The sequence below is a fragment of the Hemicordylus capensis genome, chromosome 6 (genome assembly GCF_027244095.1).
Source record: "Hemicordylus capensis ecotype Gifberg chromosome 6, rHemCap1.1.pri, whole genome shotgun sequence".
NCBI lineage: Eukaryota > Metazoa > Chordata > Lepidosauria > Squamata > Cordylidae > Hemicordylus > Hemicordylus capensis.
In genome coordinates, this window is record NC_069662.1 from 35,288,519 (window position 1) to 35,307,179 (window position 18,661).

Sequence of the window (18,661 nt, forward strand, 5' to 3'; positions counted from 1 at the left end):
TGATCAGGAATTGGGTAGGACAGGCATCCTACCCATCTTTGGGAGTTGTGTGCACTCCCAATTCTTGATCGTGTGCTTGCAAACATCAAGGTAGGAGGAGAGGAGCGTGGGAGGTGGAATCTGGGTAGGAGGAAGACACCCTAACCAGGTTCCGTCCCCAGCATTTTATCAAGATCGGAGGAGAAGCCGTCCTACCCAGGTGCTGCCTCACCCATGTTCACACACTGCTTCTCCTACCTTAAGAACATAAAAACAGCCCTGCTGGATCAGGTCCAAGGCCTGTCTAGTCCAGCATCCTGTTTCACACAGTGGCCGACCAAATGCCTCTGGGGAGCCCACAGGCAAGAGGTATGTGCATGCCCTCTCTCCTGCTGTTGCTCCCCTGCAACTGGTATTGAGAGGTATCTTGCCTCTGAGGCTGGAGGTGGCCCACAGCCACTAGACTTATAGCCATTGATAGACCTGTCCTCCATGAATTTCTCTAAGCCCCTTTTAAAGCCATCCAAGCTGGTGGCCATCACCACATCCCATGGCAAAGAATTCCATAGATTAGTTATGCACTGTGTAAGAAAGTACTTCCTTTTGTCGGTCCTAAATTTCCCAACCTTCAGTTTCATGGGATGACCCCTGGTTCTAGTGTTGTGTGTGTGAGAGAGAAATTTCTCTCTGTCCACCCTCTTCACCCCATGCATAATTTTATACACCTCGATCATGTCTCCCCTTAGTCACCTCTTTTCCAAGGTAAAGAACCCCAGATGCTGTAGCCTAGCCTCATAAGGAAGGTGTTCCAGGCCCTTAATCATCTTGGTTGCCTTTTCTAGTTCTACAATATCTTTCTTAAGATATGGTGACCAAAGCTGTACACAGTATTCCAGATGCGGCCACACCATAGATTTGTATAAGGGCATTATAATATTAGCATTTTTATTTTCAACCCCCTTCCTAATGACTCCTAGCATGAAATTAGCCTTTTTCACAGCTGCCACGCATTGAGTTGACACTTTCAATGAGCTGTCCACCACGACCCCAAGATCCCTCTCCTGGTCAGTCACCGACAGCTGAGATCCCATCAGTGTATATGTGAAGTTGGGTTTTTTTGCCCCAATATGCATCACTTTACACTTGCTTACATTGAACCGCATTTGCCATTTTGTCGCCCACTCCCCCAGTTTGGAGAGATCTTTTTGCAGCTCCTCACAATCTGTTTTGGATTTTACTGCCCTAAATAGTTTAGTGACATCTGCAAATTTGGCCACTTAGCTGCTTACCCCAACTTCTAGATAATTTATGAACAAGTTAAAGAGCACTGGCCCCAGTACCAATCCCTAGGGAACCCCACTTCCTACTTCCCTCCATTGTGAAAATGTCCATTTTTTGCTAGGAGATCAGTAATTTCATATTTGAGTTCCTTCTCTTGAGTGGATGCCATCTGGCCCTGGCGATTTGTTAATTTTTAGTTTTTCAAGACAGTTTAGAAAATCTTCCCTTGTCACCTCAAATTGGCCCAGCCGCTAAACCTAAAAAGCTCAGTTCCAGAGAGGATATGTAGTCAGTGTCCTCCGTTGTGAAGTCAGATGCAAAGAACTCATTCAGCTTCTCTGCAATCTCCTTATCCTCCTTAATAATCCCTTTTATACCCTCACCATCTAAGGGGCCAACCGCTTCCATGGCAGGTTTTCAATTTCTGATATATTTTAAAAGGTTTTTGTTATTCCCCTTGACACTTTTAGCTATATGCTCCTCTAACTCTCTCTTTGCATCCTTTATTGTCTCCTTGAATTTCTTTTGCCAGAGTTTATGTTCCTTCCTGTTCTCTTCATTTGGGCAGGACTTCCATTTTCTCAAGGAAGTCTTCTTCCCTTTTATAGCTTCCCTGACTCTATTTGTTAGCCATGCTGGCATTCTCCTTTTCTCCTTCTTGGAATACATTCCAACTTTGCTTCTAGTATTGTGGTTTTAAATAAGTTCCATGCTTTCTGGAGTGATTTGACCATCCGGACTTTCCCTTTCAGCTTCCTTTTTACCAGTCCCCTCATTTTTGAGAAGTTTTGTCTTCTGAAGTCCAATGCAATGCATCTGTGTTGGACTTCCTTGACAATTCTCCACTTGCATATATGCTGAATTGGATCACACTATGGCCACTGCTACCCAATGGCTCTGCAGCTCTGACATCTCCATCCTTCTGGTTGGTTCTGCCACTTGATGATTGCATTCACATGACCAAAAATCAGGCACATGCCTGGCTCTCCTACCCATGCTAGGTGCTTCTCCTACCCTGCCAGTAGTCAAGTGGATGAGCTTATTGTCCTGCTAACTGAGCAAAGAGGCACCTTTCAAAATGGGGAGCTCAACTGGCCCTATTTAGCCCCAGCACAGCATCCCGCCAGTGGCTGCTGTTTGTGTCTACAAGTACTTTGTTTCTTTTTAGACTGTGTGAGCCCTTTGGGGACAGGGATCCATCTTATTACTTTATTATTGTTTTCTCTGTGTAAACCACATTGGGAACTTTAGTCGAAAAGCAGTATATAAATAGCTGTATGTATGTATAGTCTCTGGCCCTTTGTTCATTCCACTTGCAAAGTGAGACTAATAATTAGGGGTGTGCACGGAACCGCCAAACTGCGGTCCGGCACTGGGGTGGGGGGTGCCTTTAAGGGGGGGAGGGTTTACTTACCCCTCCCGCCACTTTCCCGCTCTGGCGCCGTAATTTCAGAAGTAATTGGGGCAGCAGGATACCTCCCTGCCGCCTCTTCCCCACTGTCGCTATTAAAAACTCCCAGAAGTCCTTTGCATGCGCGCACATCGTGCACGTGCTTCACGTCTTTGTGACGTGCACGCCAGAGCGGGAAAGCAGCGGGAGGGGTAAGTAAACCCTCCCCCCACTCTTAAAGGCACCCCCCCCACCCGAACCAGACCGCCCAGGTCCAGACCGGTCCAGGCCCATCCCTACTAATAATTCAGGTCTTGAGAGGTTTCTTGTAGACGTTACTGAAATAATGTATTATATGTTCTAAACACCTCAAAAAGTGTTTGATGATGGAAATGGAGATGTCTGCACTCTCTGCTTCTGTCTTTTCATCCGCCCTTCCTGCCTAATTAATTCTTTGTTTACCTTTTTTTTTTAGCCTGGTTTTGAGCAGCACCATCTTGGCCAGCCCAGTTACGAGCGCCCATCATACCTACCGACGAGTCATCCCCCAGGCATGATGCTCCGCCAGAAATCCATTGGTGAGTTGGGGTCTGGGGGAGAGTGAAAGAGGCTCTGCAATAAGACTGGAAGAGGAGGACAGAGAGAGCCTCTCCAGACGAGAAAGTTGGTTGCAGCAGGATCGGTAGGTTTGCACACTGCATTTCATCCAGAGGAAGTGTGGGCTGTGTACACACTCCACGTGCACCCTGGCCGCTTGCACCCTCACTGTTGTGCAGTCTCTGCTGTCCCTAGCCCCACTTGCCACCAGCTCTGGTGCCTCTCTTGGTGGTGGGACGAGGAGAGAGAGAGAGAGAGAGAGAGCATCTGCTGGAGGCACGGACAGCAGCAGCCTGGACAGGAGAAGTGGGGAGGGAGGAAAGAGAGGACAAGTGGGGAGCCCTGGGAGCACCAGGGGCTGGAAGTGGGGAGGGAGGGAGGGAGGGGAGGGAGCAAATCCCCTCCTCACCCAGAGAAGGTCATTGCCCCACCAGAAAATCACCCATGTACTTTAGTGTCTACACATGGATCTGATGTGCACAGTTGCTACTGCTGCATTCTGTGCAACAAAGCCTGGGGGTGGGGGTGGGGATGTTGCTCTACCTTTGCAGCAGATTGGAGGGCTATTTGTGCTAGAAAAATATGGGATGGCACATACGTCATGTATATGGCAAGCAATGTCCCCCATGGAAATCAGCACTGAATGTGTCTCAAACTGGCGTTTAGAAGTGCTCAAGAGAAAGGGAGGGTCAGATTCTCTAGGGTGTGTGGTCTTGGGTAAAATGGCCATGTTATCCATGCATTTATCAAATGAAGTTCATTTGCAGTGCTTATTGTAACATGGCTTATTGAGTAGTCAATGGCTACTGGCTGTCATAACAATATGTTGCCTCCAGGTTCAGAGGCAGTAAGCTACTGAATAGAAGTTGCTGAGGAGGAAAAGTGGGCTTCACACTGATTGGCCTCGCTGGAGGAAACGGGATGCTCGACTAGGCAGAACTTTGGACCTTCTTATCTCTCCGTATAGCAGTATATTTTTATACCGCTTGATATGTGCATGTCCACGTGGTGTACAGAATTAAAAACACAACAAATATAAAATAGAATAAAAACAGTTCAATTTCCATAAAACAATATCATAAGATAAAAGCAAATTAAACCGTTTAAAAGTAATTTCAGTTAAATGCCTGATAAAACAGGTGTGTCTTGAGGGTCTTCCTAAAAGCAAACAGAGAAGGAGATGCTCTTATTTCAACAGGGAGCATATTCCAAAGCCCCAGAGCAGCCACAGAGAAGGTCCAATCCCAAGTCGCCACCAAGCAAGCTGGCAGCAACCATAACCGGACCTTTCCTGATGATCTTAATAAGTGACAGGGTTCATGACAAAGAAGGCGCTCTCTTAAATAGCTTGGACCCAAGCCATTGAGGGCTTTATAGGTAATAACCAGCACTTTATATTTTGCTTATTGGCAGCCAGTACAGTTATTTTAAAATCTGTTTTATATGGTCCCTTCGGGTTGTCTCAAAGACCAGTCTGGCTGCTGTATTCGGTACCAGTTGTAGTTTCCGTACAAAGGCAGTCCACGTAGAGTGCATTACAGTAATCAAGCTGGAGGTTACCAGCATATGCACCTCTGTTTTAAGGTCATTTATCTCCAGAAATGGACGTAGCAGATGTATCAGCTGAAACTGATGAAAAGTGCTCCTGGCCGCTGCTTCAGCCTGAGAAACCAGAGAGAGTTTTGGATCCAGGAGCATTCCGAAGTGACGTACCTTCTCTTTCAGGGGGAGTGTTAACCCCATCTAGAACAGCAGATCTAAACCATCTCTCAGCTCCCAACCCCCCACAGTCAGTACCTCCATCTTATTTGGATTCACCTTCAGTTTGTTATCCCTCATCCAGGCCATTACCGCCTCCAGGCAGGGATTTAGGGAAGTTATGCCATTTCCTGATGATATGGAAAAATAAATCTGGGTGACATCAGTATATTGATAATATCCTGCACCAAACCTCCTGATGATCTCTCTCAGCAGTTCATGTAGATATTAAAGAGCATTGGAGACAGTATGGAGGCTTGTGGAACCCATACTTTAGTTCTCACTTTGCGGAGCAGCAGTCTCCAAGGGACACCATCTTAAATCTGCCAGAGAGGTAGGAATGGAACCATTTTAAACAGTGCCACCCAATCTCACCCTCCTCAGGCAACCCAGAAGGATACCATGGTTGATGGTATTGAAAGCCGCCGAGTGACCCAAAAGGATCAGCAGAGTCACACTCCCTCTGTCGAAAGCCAATTGGAGATCATCCATCAGGCCGACCAAGGCAGTCTCAACCCCATAGCCCACTCAAAAGCCAGCCACCAACAACAGCCTGGGCCACTCCCATGCCATCTCTTCAACCAGGTCCATCAGCTCAGTTATGGACTCGGTTGCGCAGCAGGGTGATCGGTACACCAACAGAAGTCCCAGTCTGTCCTTGGTCCCTAGACTTAGGAACACACATTCAATATAGGCCAATTCCCTGACAGGGATCCTGGTAAGGGTGATGGTATTCTCATAGACCACAGCCACCCTATCTCCCCAGCAGTGTTCCCTCTAATTTTTTTCGTCTCTGTGCAGAATGAGTTTTGTTCTGGGTGGCAGTATCCAGGCAGTGTGTGTGCATGTGCATTCAGAATGAGGCTTTCCTGATTCAATCTGAGTAGGATTTAAAATTAACTGAGCTGACATTAAAAAAAACCTTGCGTGCATGTGCACACCTTAGAGGGAACACTGCCCTCCATCCACATCCTCTCATCTGCTCCACCACGGAGTAACCCACTGGGAGGCGCTGGGACCAAACCGGACCACTGGCCTCTCCCAATCAGATCTCTGTAATGCACACCAGGTCAACTTCTTCATCCGTAATCAAGTCATGGATGATCTCAGACTTATTTTGGATCGACTTGGCATCACAGAGTAATAAGTTGGGGTTGCTCTCCAAGGTCAAAGAGGTGGTAGGCCTGCTGGAAGGGGAAACAGCAAATAAAGTTCTGAATTCCCTTCCCCTGTAATGGCCCACTGACCTACTAGTGCCATATCTTTGTCTGTTCCCCACCACCACTGGAATAGCTGCCCCAGAGTCAGCCCCCACGTCCCCATCTCTGGACAACCCACTACTGGACAACCCAACAATAAGAACACATGTTCTTAGTCTTCCAGTCTCATGGGACCGTACCATCAATGGGAATAAAGAGGTTCCCTGGGATGAGCAAATAGGCACCTTGTTAAAGTGGTAGTTCTCTTTATTTAGCAGGGAGAGAGCAACTGGCCCTATCTAACCCCAGCATAGCATCCCTCCAGTGGCTATTGCTGGTGTCTGTTTTACGTTTCTTTTTAGATTGTGAGTCATTTGGGGAAAGGGATCCATCTTTCTTGTTTGTTTGTTTTGTTTTGTTTGTTATTTCTCTATGTAAACCGCTTTGGGAACTTTTGTTGAAAAGCGGTATATAAATATCCATAGTAGTTATTGTAATGGGAGTGGATTGTTACCGTTTCATCTGCATCCGCACCTTGAAGGGCCAAGAGGGATTTCTGTTGGGTTAGACCAGTATGTCTCAACCTTTTGAGAAGCAAGTACCCCCTAACTTCTAAAATATTTAAGAAGTACTTCAGTTTTCCCGTGGATTTTATATTTACTACAAAGTGTGTTGTATGTTGGGGAAAGCGTTGTGTATATAGAGCAGTGAATGGCAGATGTCTGATCTTGTGTGAGCAGAGTTGCCACTTTTTGCAGCAGAAGTGCACAACTCAGGTATGTACCTGGACTAGAAGTGATATTGGCCAGAGCTAAGAGGGCTGAATGCCAAAGTATTGCTGGGAAATCTAAAGTACCGCACATTACAGGTGTAGGAAATGATTTAGCACTTAGCACTTACATTTATATACCGCTCTACAGCCAGAGCTCTCTAAGCGGTTTACAATGATTTAGCATATTGCCCCCAACATTCTGGGTACTCATTTTACCGACCTCGGAAGGATGGAAGGCTGAGTCAACCTTGAGTCCCTGGTCAGAATCGAACTTGTAACCTTCTGGTTACAGGGCGGCAGTTTTACCACTGCGCCACCAGGGGCTTTGCCATTGGTGCAAGATAGAGATTTGTAAAAGAGGGTCAGACAGACAGTGATTCTGGACAGGAATTTCTAGGCTTCTTTCCCCTCTCCCCCTCATCCTGTACCCCCTGCCTGTGCCTCATGTACACGTACCACATGTTAAAAAGCTATGGGTTACCAGGCTTCCCCAAACTGCGGCCCTCCAGATGTTGCTGAACTACAGCTCCCAGCATCCCTAGAAACAATTTTTTGTGGCTGGGTATGCTGGAAGTTGTAGTTCAGCAACATCTGGTGGGCCGCAGTTTGGGGAAGCCTGGGTTAGACAGTGGAGGGATGGGAGGATTATTCAGTGATGTATTCAATTGTTTCCCTCCGCAGGAGCGGCTGAAGATGAGAAGCCCTACCTCGCTCCCCCTCCCATGAAGTTCAGCCGCAGCCTTTCAGTCCCTGGTTCCGATGACATTCCCCCACCTCCCACCACTTCCCCACCTGACCCCCCGTACAGCACCTCTCCCTCAGCATCTGGACGTGTTACCCCCTCAGCCCGCTCAACCTTCAACCCCAGCGCTGAGGCCAAGTTATATTCGGCTTCTCTGCACCAGGAGCCGCTGTACGAGCCATCCCCCCGTGCCCGTGACAAGATGTCTCTGTATCGCCAAGAGTCTGAGCAGGGGGCCGAGGGGTCCACGGCCCGGGGCTGGCGGGGACACACCCCCGACCTGCGCTACTACAACCTCCCCCCGCGGGCCACCAACACTGCTATGTACGTTCCCACTAAGCCTATGCGCCGGAAGGGGCCGCTGGTCAAGCAGACCAAAGTGGAGGATGAACAGCGTCAGCAGCAGAGTGGTGCCGCCACCTCCCAGGTACAGCCTTCGGCTTCACAGGCCCCGTCAACCATCCCACCTGAGAAGAGCTCTATCCCCATCCCCACCATCATAATCAAAGCTCCTTCGACCAGCAGCAGCGGGCGCAGCAGCCAAGGGAGCAGCATGGAGGCGGAGAGCCAACCAGAGCCAGCCGTGCCTGTCCCATCCCTCCAGCTCCACAATAGTATGGATTTCACCAGCCAATTTGGGGCTGCATTGGTTGGGGCTGCCCGACGCGACCGCGAGTGGTACAGCGAGGCCCGTCGCAAGTCCGCCCTCTTCCTTTCCACCGAACAGCCGGACGATGAGTCCCAGCAGGCACCTGTGCCCCGTCTCCGCCACTCCAAATCCATTGATGAAGGCATGTTCTCCAGCGAGCCATATATCCAGCTCAACATGGCACCCGGCTTTGGCGCTAGCAGTAGTAGCGGAAGCACCTCTGCTTATCTCCAGTCACGGGCCGCTAAAGCGTACGGAGCCAGCACCACCAGCGCCTTCACCTCTGTGTGCTCCAGTTTCCTGCCACAACTTCAGCCCCATTCAACACCTCTCATTCACCCACTAACTGGCAAGATTTTGGATCCTGGATCCCCCCTGGGATTGGCATTAGTGGCACGGGAGCGGGCCTTGAAGGAGTCCCAGTCCCAGCAGGAGAGCCGAGACGAGAGGCACTCGCGCCCATCCTCACCGCGGTTTGGAGAGGTTCCTAAAACCACGGAGTCTCCTGGCAACTCCATTCTGCGCCTCTGGGGGACGCCAGAGCAGCAGCAGCACCAGCGGCCTGCATCGCCACGGAAGGAGCAGGAGAGCCCCCGGCATCACTCACCTGAGCAGCAGCCGCCAGCCTCAGCCAAAGCCGCGCCTTGGGAAAAACGGCCGGAGGAAGGAGAAAAGCTGGAGTTGCACGTGCGCTTCGTGGAGAACTGCCGCCCGACGGAGGAGGAGGAAGGTAGTCACGAGGGCGGGAAAGTCGAGGTCGCTGCAGTGCCACCAGAGCGTGCTACTGAGGAAAACGGGCTTCCGTTGTTAGTGTTGCCACCACCTGCCCCTTCCATTGATGTCGATGATGAGTTTGTCTTCACAGAGCCTCTCCCACCACCCCTTGAATTTTCCAATAGCTTTGACAAGCCTGAGTCTCCCCCTAAAGCTGCCAATGAACTGCCCCCAGCAATGGCCCCGCCAGCCGCTCCCCCCGCCCCTGCCACCTTAGACTCCACTGCCTCCAGCTTGACCTCCTATGACAGTGAGGTGGCCACCCTGACCCAAGCCGGAGCTGCAGAGACCAAGGAAGCCCCTCACGTCAACTTCTCTTCTGTTGTCTCATCCATTGCCATCCCTGCAGCAGAGGCCCCCGAAGCCGTGACCGACTCGGGGATCGAGGAGGTGGACAGTCGGAGCAGCAGTGACCACCATTTGGAGACGATCAGCAGCGTCTCCACGCTGTCCAGCATGTCTGGGGAAGGCACAGAACTCTTGGACACCTACATCACCTATCTGGATGGGCAGGCTTTTGGGGGAAGTGGCGGAGGAAGTGGCAGCGGGGGTGGGGCGGAGAAGAGCCCGCTCCAGACCAAGCTCCGCTCCCGGCCGTTCCCAGGCCGCTTGCCGGTGGCTACCCCCACCAGCTCCACCATCTCAGTTTCAGCATGTACAGAGAACATGTTTGCCCTCACGCCCGCCCCACCCTACCACCAGCAGCCAGCAGCCAATGAGCCCGGCAAAGAGCTGCAACGGAAATCTCCGACGCTGCCATGGGAGGAGCCCAAGGCCTCGCCCATGTCCACCATGAAGGCCAGCATCATCAGCGAGCTGAGCACCAAGCTACAGCAGATGGGTGGTGTGTCGTGGTCACGGCCGCCTGACGCAGTGGCTTCCTTCGGTTCTGAGAGGCCCAGCTCTCTGCAGAGGCAAAGGTACTAGGCGAATGGAGCAGGAGGAGGAGGAGGAGGAACAGGAAGCAGGAAGCCGGCCCCGTGCATGCTGCATCTCGTGTTTCAGTTGGGTTTGTCTCCTTTTCTCATTCTCCCGTCAATGCTTGCTTTTTATGATTTTTTTGATTTTTTTTACCACCATTACATTGTTTGGTGTGCTGATATGTGCAGGGCAAGGGTGCGCCGTGTGGAGTGCTTCACACTTCATGTTCAGATAAGGGTACGCACACACGGTGCCTCTTTGTGCATATGCTCACCCTGTCGCTGGTTTATACCTGAGTATGCACGCTGACCATTCCGTTTATGCCCCAGTCGCTTTTGCGTGCCCGCATAATGCAGATAAATTCCTCTAGGGAAACAGATTGACCCATCTGTGCATGTTTGTGCACTTGCATCCCAGAATAGTGCAGTGACCACAAAGCCTCTCTGTGTGTGTATGTGCGCAGTTCGCATGTGCAAGGTGGACCTTCTCTGTTGTGTTGTGTCTCTGCAGGCGTGTTCAGAAAGAGACACTGAGGCCAACTACAGGGGAGGATTTCCCCCCAATGTCAGATATGGAGTGTGCAATGTGCTAAATCCCTAGGAATCGGGGAGACAAGCACAAGTTTTGAAAGTCATGTATTCTGGCATAAAAAGCCATGGGCACATGCACCAGGGAGTTTGCGAGTTACTGCAATTCTCTGTTGTTTGTAAACATCTTTAAAAACATGTGTTTGTCTGCTGTAATGTGCAGAGAACACAACTGGACATGGTCAGTTTCGGTTAGATAAAGACAGATCAGTAGAAATGGGAGGGATCTGCTCCACATAGGCCTGCTGAGTGGCCCGTGTTTAATTAGCTTTCTGCTTTGGTCAAAATTGGGGGTTGCTCATTGGCCCTCAGTGCATTCAGTCACCAAAGCTGGGAGAGGAAGTCACGAGTTCTTTGAGAAGAGGACAAGGCAGTATTCTGCTTCCTGGTCCGGTCAACAAAACTGGCAGGAGTGGTCAGGCAGCCCCTTAGCCAACTACCCAGACCTTGCCTTATGGAGCTTTGGCCCTCACTTTTGAAACCCTCACTTAGGCCAAGCAAGGAAGAATTTCTGAGGCCCTCACTTTGGCTTCTCGTTTTCAGGGCCATTTCTTCTGACACGAAACTACTGTCTCATTTTTGTGAAGCTCCTTCCTCCCCAGATGCCTGACATTTTGTGGTCTAACCCGACTAGCCACAGGTTTTATTGCTAATGGAAGTCAGGGGCCAGTGGTTGACGTACTGTGCAACATTATGCACAATTGCACAGGATGTGCAATGGATACCTATTCTTTCCTGTGGCCATCAGTTGGGCAACTTCATTCATACAATTCTTGCATTTAGCACAGGGCTGCCCACCTTTGGCCCTCCAGCTGTTGCTGAACCACAACTCCCATCATCCCCAGCCATAGTGGCCAGTTGTGAGAGATGATGGGAGTTGTGGTCCAGCAACAGCTGGAGGGCCAAAGTTGGGCAGCCCTGGTTCATGCAGCTGCACAAACATCATGTCGCAAGATGCATGTAAGTTGTGCAGTATGTCAGCCACTGGTGGACATCCAGACTAGCTGGTGCTTCTGAAGGGCTGAACTAAATCAGCTCCACTATTTATGTGTGAAGAAGGGATTTAATTGACCTCTCCTTCTCCCAGAAGAGCTCTGTGCCACATGAAAATATGGCTTTTTTTGGTTGTGTGGAAGCAAGGTAAGAGGAAAACTTGGGTAGAAGTGATTGTGTGGAAGCAAGGTAGGCGGAAAACCTTGGTAGCTTTTCCTCCTACCTTGCTTCCACACAAGCACTTCTACCCAAGTTTTCCTCTTTAGCTTGCTTCCACACAACCAAAAATTGGGAGCACACGCAGCTCCCGAACCCAGGTAGAGCACAGATTGTGATTGTGTGGGTGACCTCATTATGTGGCAGCTGCATTCAGCAGTCTATACACTTGTACATGTGTTGGTGTGGATGACTGCACCTGCGTTCGTTTTAAAAGTGAGCCTGGATACAGGACTTGGCTACAGCTGTTCATTGTGGGGAGCCATTGGCATTAAGGGACAAACTAAGGAAGCTTGTCCACTAGTCTTGATGTTTTTTATTGAGAAATCCCTAATAAATTTCTGAGGAACCCTAGCGGAGGGGCCATAGCCCAGTGGCCAAACACTTGCCTTGCATTCAAAGGTCCCAGGTTCAATCCCTGACCTCTCCAGCTAGGACTAGAAAAGACCCCTGTCTACATCTCATAGGAAGCTGCCATATACTGAGTCAGACCATTGGTCTATCTAGCTCAGTATTGTCTTCACAGACTGGCAGGGGCTTCTCCAAGGTTGCAGGCAAGAATCTCTCCCAGCCCTCTCTTGGAGATGTCAGGGAGGGAACTTGAAGAAACCTTCTGCTCTTCCCAGAGCGGCTCCATCCCTTAAGGAGAATATCTTACAGTGCTCACACACCAAGTCTCCCTTTCATATTCAACCAGGGCAGACCCTGCTTAGCTAAGGGGACAAGTCATGCTTGCTACCACAAGACCAGCTCTCTAGAGAGCTTCTGCTAGTCAGTGTAGTGAACACTGAGCTAGGTGGACTATTAGCTTGGTTCAGTATAAGATATCCTCAGATGTTTTCAGTTTGGAAGCCACTCCCCCTTGCAGGTTACACTAGGAGGGGCTATGATTTGTGGGCTCTTCGGAGAGGGTGTGGAGTGTGGTGTGATGGATCCTGGGCCGGTGGGATCCATTGTTCCCTCTAACAGGGATTCCCAGATGATGTTGACTACAACTCCCAGCATCCCCAGTTGCAATGGCCTTTGGCTGGGGATTCTGGGAGTTGTAGTCAACAACATCTGGGAATCCCTGTTAGAGGGAACACTGGTGGGATCTAGTTGCCTCGACTACACCTGCACACACACACACACACACACACACCCCTACACCTGTCCAGCTTCTGCCTCATGAATCCTCCATGCCTGGTTTGTCTCCTTCCTTGCTGAGGTTGCTCCTCCCTGGCAAGCTCCTCCTCCTCGCTTTGCACCCACAAAGTGGGCCATAGGCACTGCATGGGTCCACGTGCCTTTGAAGGCACAAACATTCAGAGAGGCCCAGGCACTGTGGGTTGGTGGTCCCCTCCATTCAGTGCAGTCACATCGCTGACTTTTATTTGCTCCATTCCGTCATTCATCCTCAGCCACCTCTGTGCTAGGCAACTTCACGGTGGTTCCTCTGATGCAATGGGACTGGGCGGCAAGAAGGTTGAAACCATATGCCCACCGCACATAATCAAGATGTTCTTGTCTTTGGGGAGGGGGGTGTCAGAGAGATCAACCAGGAATTGGGACTCCTGACATTTGTGGGAGAGAAAAGGCTGGGCTCTTGTTTGGCAGGGGTGGGGGAAGTCTAGTGGGCTATAGCAGAAGGTTCCATCAGCGTTGGGTTTTCTGGGAAGGAGGGGTGTAGTGTGTTATGTCAGGAGCCAGGTGTACCAGCATACAAATGGCAAAGGAATGGACTTGGGGTTGAGAGAACAAACATCCCTGAGTTGATTAAAGCAAGGAAGGACAAAATGGGGATCACCCCCCTCCTTTCCTCTTATAAACCTAGCATGTGTGTCTGCTCTCTCTTATCACTAGACAAGCTTTGAAGTAGGACCTACAGTTGCCACATGGAAGGCATTCCCCTTCTCCCAGTGCCCAAGGTGGGCTAGAAGGAATAGCATCAGCAGTGCACGTATCAAAGAGCAGCCATGGCTGAGGAAACCCTTTTCTTCTGCACGCGGCTTCGCCCTTCTCAGGCATTATGAAGCCAAGCCTCAAGGCTTCTGTCATCTTGCTTTATTTGAACAATCAGGTTACAATACTATACAATACTGTATGTAGAAGAAGGCCTCTGCCACCAGATGCTGATCATGCAGAGGTGATTTGGCTAGGGTGGCCTTCAAGGATCCTTTTTTTAAAAAATAATGAATCAACTCAAGGGCCTAAATTCAGAGAAGTTAGTCATGCTTAAGAACCATTGAAATCAATGTGACAAGTTAGTCACGAATAAATTAAGTCCCACTAATTTCAGTGGAACGTAAGCATGACTAACATTCTCTGGATTTAGGCCAGGGAAGCCCTATTCAGATTTTAAAATATATATTCTTGGAGACATTCCTCCATGACTAAAACTCCCTGCATGTAAAAAAACCAAAACACTAATATGTCAGGACTGTGCCTTGAACCATTAACTTTTGAGTTCATTTCTGGTTCAGATTCATTCACTTATGGTTTAGGTTCTTTTTAAAAACTTTCCAGTTTGGTTCTGATTGAAACTCTTTGAACTGGTTTGGTGACCAGTTCAGCCACTTTGAACTGGTTCCGATGCATTTCATACAAATTAATGTCAGGATTCTTAAGTTACAACCACAATGTAACTTCTGTCAACTGACTGAAAAGAGACATATTTAGTTTGATGGGGAAAAACAGCCTATATTCTAATATTAAAATATTTTATATTTTTAACTATTTGCTTGGATTACTACCAAGATTACTATCTGTGCTTATTTGTGTGCTTAACTGAGGATGGTGTGTTACACCGAAACATCTTATGTATATAAACTTTTAAGTTTTTTTTTCTTTTGCACAATAAAGGGTCTTTTTGTTGAGAGATACTACCACATCCTCCAGAACTATAACTCATGCTTAATTACTGAAAACACAATGAATTTCAGTCCCCAAATATAATTTATTTCTATATAGCAGGAACAGGAAATGCAATTTTAGCTTATTTCTCCTGTCAGTAAAAAACAGCAAGGCCATTATTTATCAATTTACATTGTGGCCACATTTAGAGTATTTAGAGTTGTGTCAGAGTCAACCAAAAAGGAATAAAATAGAGCTGAAGAAGGTACAGAAAGGCAAGCGAAATGGTCAAGGGCTTGGATTATCCTTGAAGGAAAAGGTGTGGGAGTTTGTGTTAGAAACAAGACTGCTGAGGAGGAGCATAACAGTTTATACAGCTATGAATGGCTGGAGCAAATAGATTACAGGGACATTTTTATCCCTCTCTTTTAACTCAAGAACTTAGGGACACTCAATGAAGCTGATGGACTGTAGCGCAGGACCAATAAAGTACTGTTTCAGTCAATGTATACTTTTCTCATGGTAGGGATTCTCAAATTTGGATGTCAGGATGTCATGTTACCTGGTTACCTGCGTGGCCCTGGGGAGTCCGGAGGAGGGCGTGGCATCCCTCCTGCGAGACATTTGTTCTCTTCAGGGGACTGCAGGGGTGTGAAGGGTCCAGGCTGGTCAGGTTCTGGTGGGGTTGTGGGGGCAAGGCAGGGAGAGCTCTGGGGGACAGCTAGGTTGGGCAAGAGCAGGAAACAGGAAGCAAGGTCAGGAAGGGGGCGGGGCTGGAGTAGGCTTTACGCCCTGTCAGCTCCACACTGGGGCATTTAGAGACAGGGCAGCCAATGATGAGGGGCTGCTTCCGAGTATGAGATCCAAGAGTTCTCCAGGAGAGGGAACTGGCTGAATGCAGCAAGCCAGGAGGAGGACGCAGGTGGCAAGCTAACCTCCTCCCCTGGCTGTTCCAGAGGCTGAACTTTTCTGTGTCTACCCAGTCATTCTGGAGTTCAAGAAGGGCCAGGAGCCCATCTTGTCCCCTGGCAGTCTGACATTGGGTCCCCAGATGTAGTTGGACTGGAACTTCCACCCTCCTTTGGCCATTGTGGCTGGGGATGATGGGAGCTGCAATCCAACAACATCCGAGGACCCAAGCTCTGGGCTGACTCTCAGTATCATTGCCATGTGGGCTAGGCAGGAAACCCTAAATAGTTGTGAGAACCCAGGAAAAATCGGTCATGTGGGGCTGGTGAGCTGCCAACCCAACATTTACCCCAGATTGTTAATCTAGGATTTAAACTAGGAATGTTGATCTAGGGTAAACGTGGGGTTGGTGCACTGTCAGCCCCACATTGCTCATTATTCCTAGTTTCTCACAACTGGCAGTGGAAAGTGCATGCTGTGGGAATCTAGGATTCCTCGCTACTCCTACATAGCAGTGATCATGAAAACCAGTCCAGTGCTTCTCAGACTTCAGCCCCTAGATGCTGTTGGATTGCAGAACCAGCCCGCTGTCCTATGGAATTCACTGATGCTAGATTTGGTGATGGCCACTGCTTTAGATGGCTCTAAAAATGGGTTGGAGGAAAGGGTTGGAGAACAACCATGATGGTTAAATTGAACCATCTTAATAGCCTGCCTCCATGTTCCGTGGCAGGCTATCTCTGAGTTTCTGATATTGTTGGAGACAAACAACAGGGAAAGCCTGGCTTCTTCATGCTCTGCTTCTAAGTGTCCAAAGGTGTCTAGTTGAGAACTGCTGGATTTGACTGCCTTGTCCAGCAAGGTGGTTCTCATAACGACTTTCAGGGAGATGAGACTGAGTCATAAAAGAAGCTAAGTAAGGGCCAGTATGTTGACTGGCATTGCTTTGACTCTTCTCTGAGTCATCTCAAAATTTGTGCCAGCAAGACACTTCTAATTGAAAACTAGTCTCAGTGCATCATTTGGGGAGAGGGGTTCTTTCTAAGCAACAAATTACAAGTGGCATTTAAAGCACTGTTAGTCCTGGTGGGTTTAGTTTCTCTTTAGTTAATAGCAACCAGATTCTGCCTCCCCACCCCAATCAACAGGGCCTCAGTGAGGTTAGGGGGTCTTTAACACTCCCCACCATCACAGTTACAATCCCTAAGAGGGCGGGTGGCAATCTGGCTATCCCAGAAAAAAAGATCCCACTGGCATCAATAGATGCTTTTCCCCACAGTAAATATCCAAAGGGGTGGGTGGGTGGGAACTCATTCGCTAACATGGAGGGATATTACTCAGAATAGTCCCATTGAAGCTAAGAGGACAAGTTAGGCAGTGCCTAATTTGTTCTTTTAATTTCAACAGGACTAGGAAACAAGAGGTTGCTGGTTCAAATCCTTCCTGGTATGTTTCCCAAACTATGGAAAACACCTATATCGGGCAGCAGCAATATAGGAAGATGCTGAAAGGTATCATCTCATGCTTCACAGGAGGTGGCAATGGTAAACCCCTCCTGTATTCTGCCAAAGAAAACCACAGGGCTCTGTGGTCGCCAGGAGTCGACATCGACTTGACAGCACACTTTACCTTTACTCTGAATAATAGGCCAGTGACTGTAACCGTGGTGGTAGATATGGTTCAAGTCTCTCTGTGACCCTATCCATGGGGACAGCATCCTAATCTGGCTGCTATTTTTAAAAGCTAAGCGTGTCTGGACCAGTTCATGCTTTAAATGCCACCTGTAGTTTAGCCCTCAAAAGGTCCTCCTGCACTTCTGATGACAGAACCACTTGGGCCAAAGTGGACGTTTCTCAGAATGAATTGTTGAGAAGCAGGCATGCTTCCAGCCAGAAACATCTCTCCCCCCAACCCACCCAAGAAACAGCTATGGGGAGGCTTAACTTTTCCCTTGTGCGGTTTTTCCACTGAAAGCTGTGGTTCCAAACTACTTTTTGTCCCCACAGCTCCTGTTTACAGCAAATCACTAGTTTGGGGGCACAGTTTTTGTCAGGAAAATGATTCATAGTGGCAGGGAGAAAGGTTAACTTTGATTGACTATCCTCTAATGGTTTCCAAGGCATCGCTGGCATGAGTTGTGTTTCTGTGTTTAGCTGCCTCTCGTTCCTCGTTCCACTTGCCAAGTCGCTGATTTTCATCATGTGTCCAGTACCTGTCTGGTTGTGGTTTGTGCTACCTATGACCACTTCTAGCAGCTCCCATAGCCCATGGTGAAGCCAGCCAAATAAACGGGAAATGATGGCAAGCAATGCAAGGAAGTCTGTCCTTTTTGAGGAATGCATAGCTCTTTTGAAATGTGTTTTATGGGGTTATGTCAGAACTAGAGAGTTGCGCTCCATGAGGCTTCCTTCTGAACAGGGAATTGAACCATTACAAATTTGGCTTCCATTTCAGTTCAGGTTCACCTTTTTTTCTCCCCCCTCCCTTTTCCAGTTCTGGCACTAACTTTAAAAAGTGGTGTGGTAACAGGTTCAGACACTTTGACCTGGTTTTGGTACATTTCATGCAGAGTAATATCAAACTCTTGCTTGCAATATAACTATAAAATGAATACAGTAATAACTGTTTAACTTGAAAGAGAAAAAGGGTTTTTTGGCTGACATGAGGAATATTACTCAGAGTAAGCCCACTGAGATTAAAAGGACAAGTTTTAGTTATTAGTTTCAGTGGGACTACTTCGAGTTAGTTTCCTTATCATGACATCCGTTATTTTTATTATGATATTTGCCGGGTATATTTTATAACTATTTTCATTTTTTAAGGCTTTTGCAAACAAAATACAAATGAGAAGCAGAATATAATATTAATTATATAGTTAGAAGCTGAATGCCCGATAATTGAACCTCTTATTTTGAAGTGGTTACCACTTTTTGAGTTTAGGGACTTCGGTTCCATTTTAGGTTCAAGGCAATCAAGATATTTTAGGCTTGTGTTCAGTTTCAATCCAACCCTCTGGACAGTACAGGCTTGTTCCACAGAAGAGACATCCCCCAGTTTCATGA

At 48.4% G+C, this 18,661-nt stretch overlaps 1 protein-coding gene across 1 annotated transcript in view; it reads left to right on the forward strand.

The window, feature by feature from the left end:
- SHANK1 (SH3 and multiple ankyrin repeat domains 1) overlaps nt 1–18,661 on the forward strand; it is a 143,186-nt gene that overhangs the window by 114,662 nt on the left and 9,863 nt on the right. Inside the window, exons 23-24 of the mRNA XM_053260515.1 lie at nt 3,126–3,228; nt 7,658–10,061. Coding sequence (XP_053116490.1) covers nt 3,126–3,228; nt 7,658–10,061 — 2,507 coding nt within the window. The remainder of the gene's footprint in view (nt 1–3,125; nt 3,229–7,657; nt 10,062–18,661) is intronic.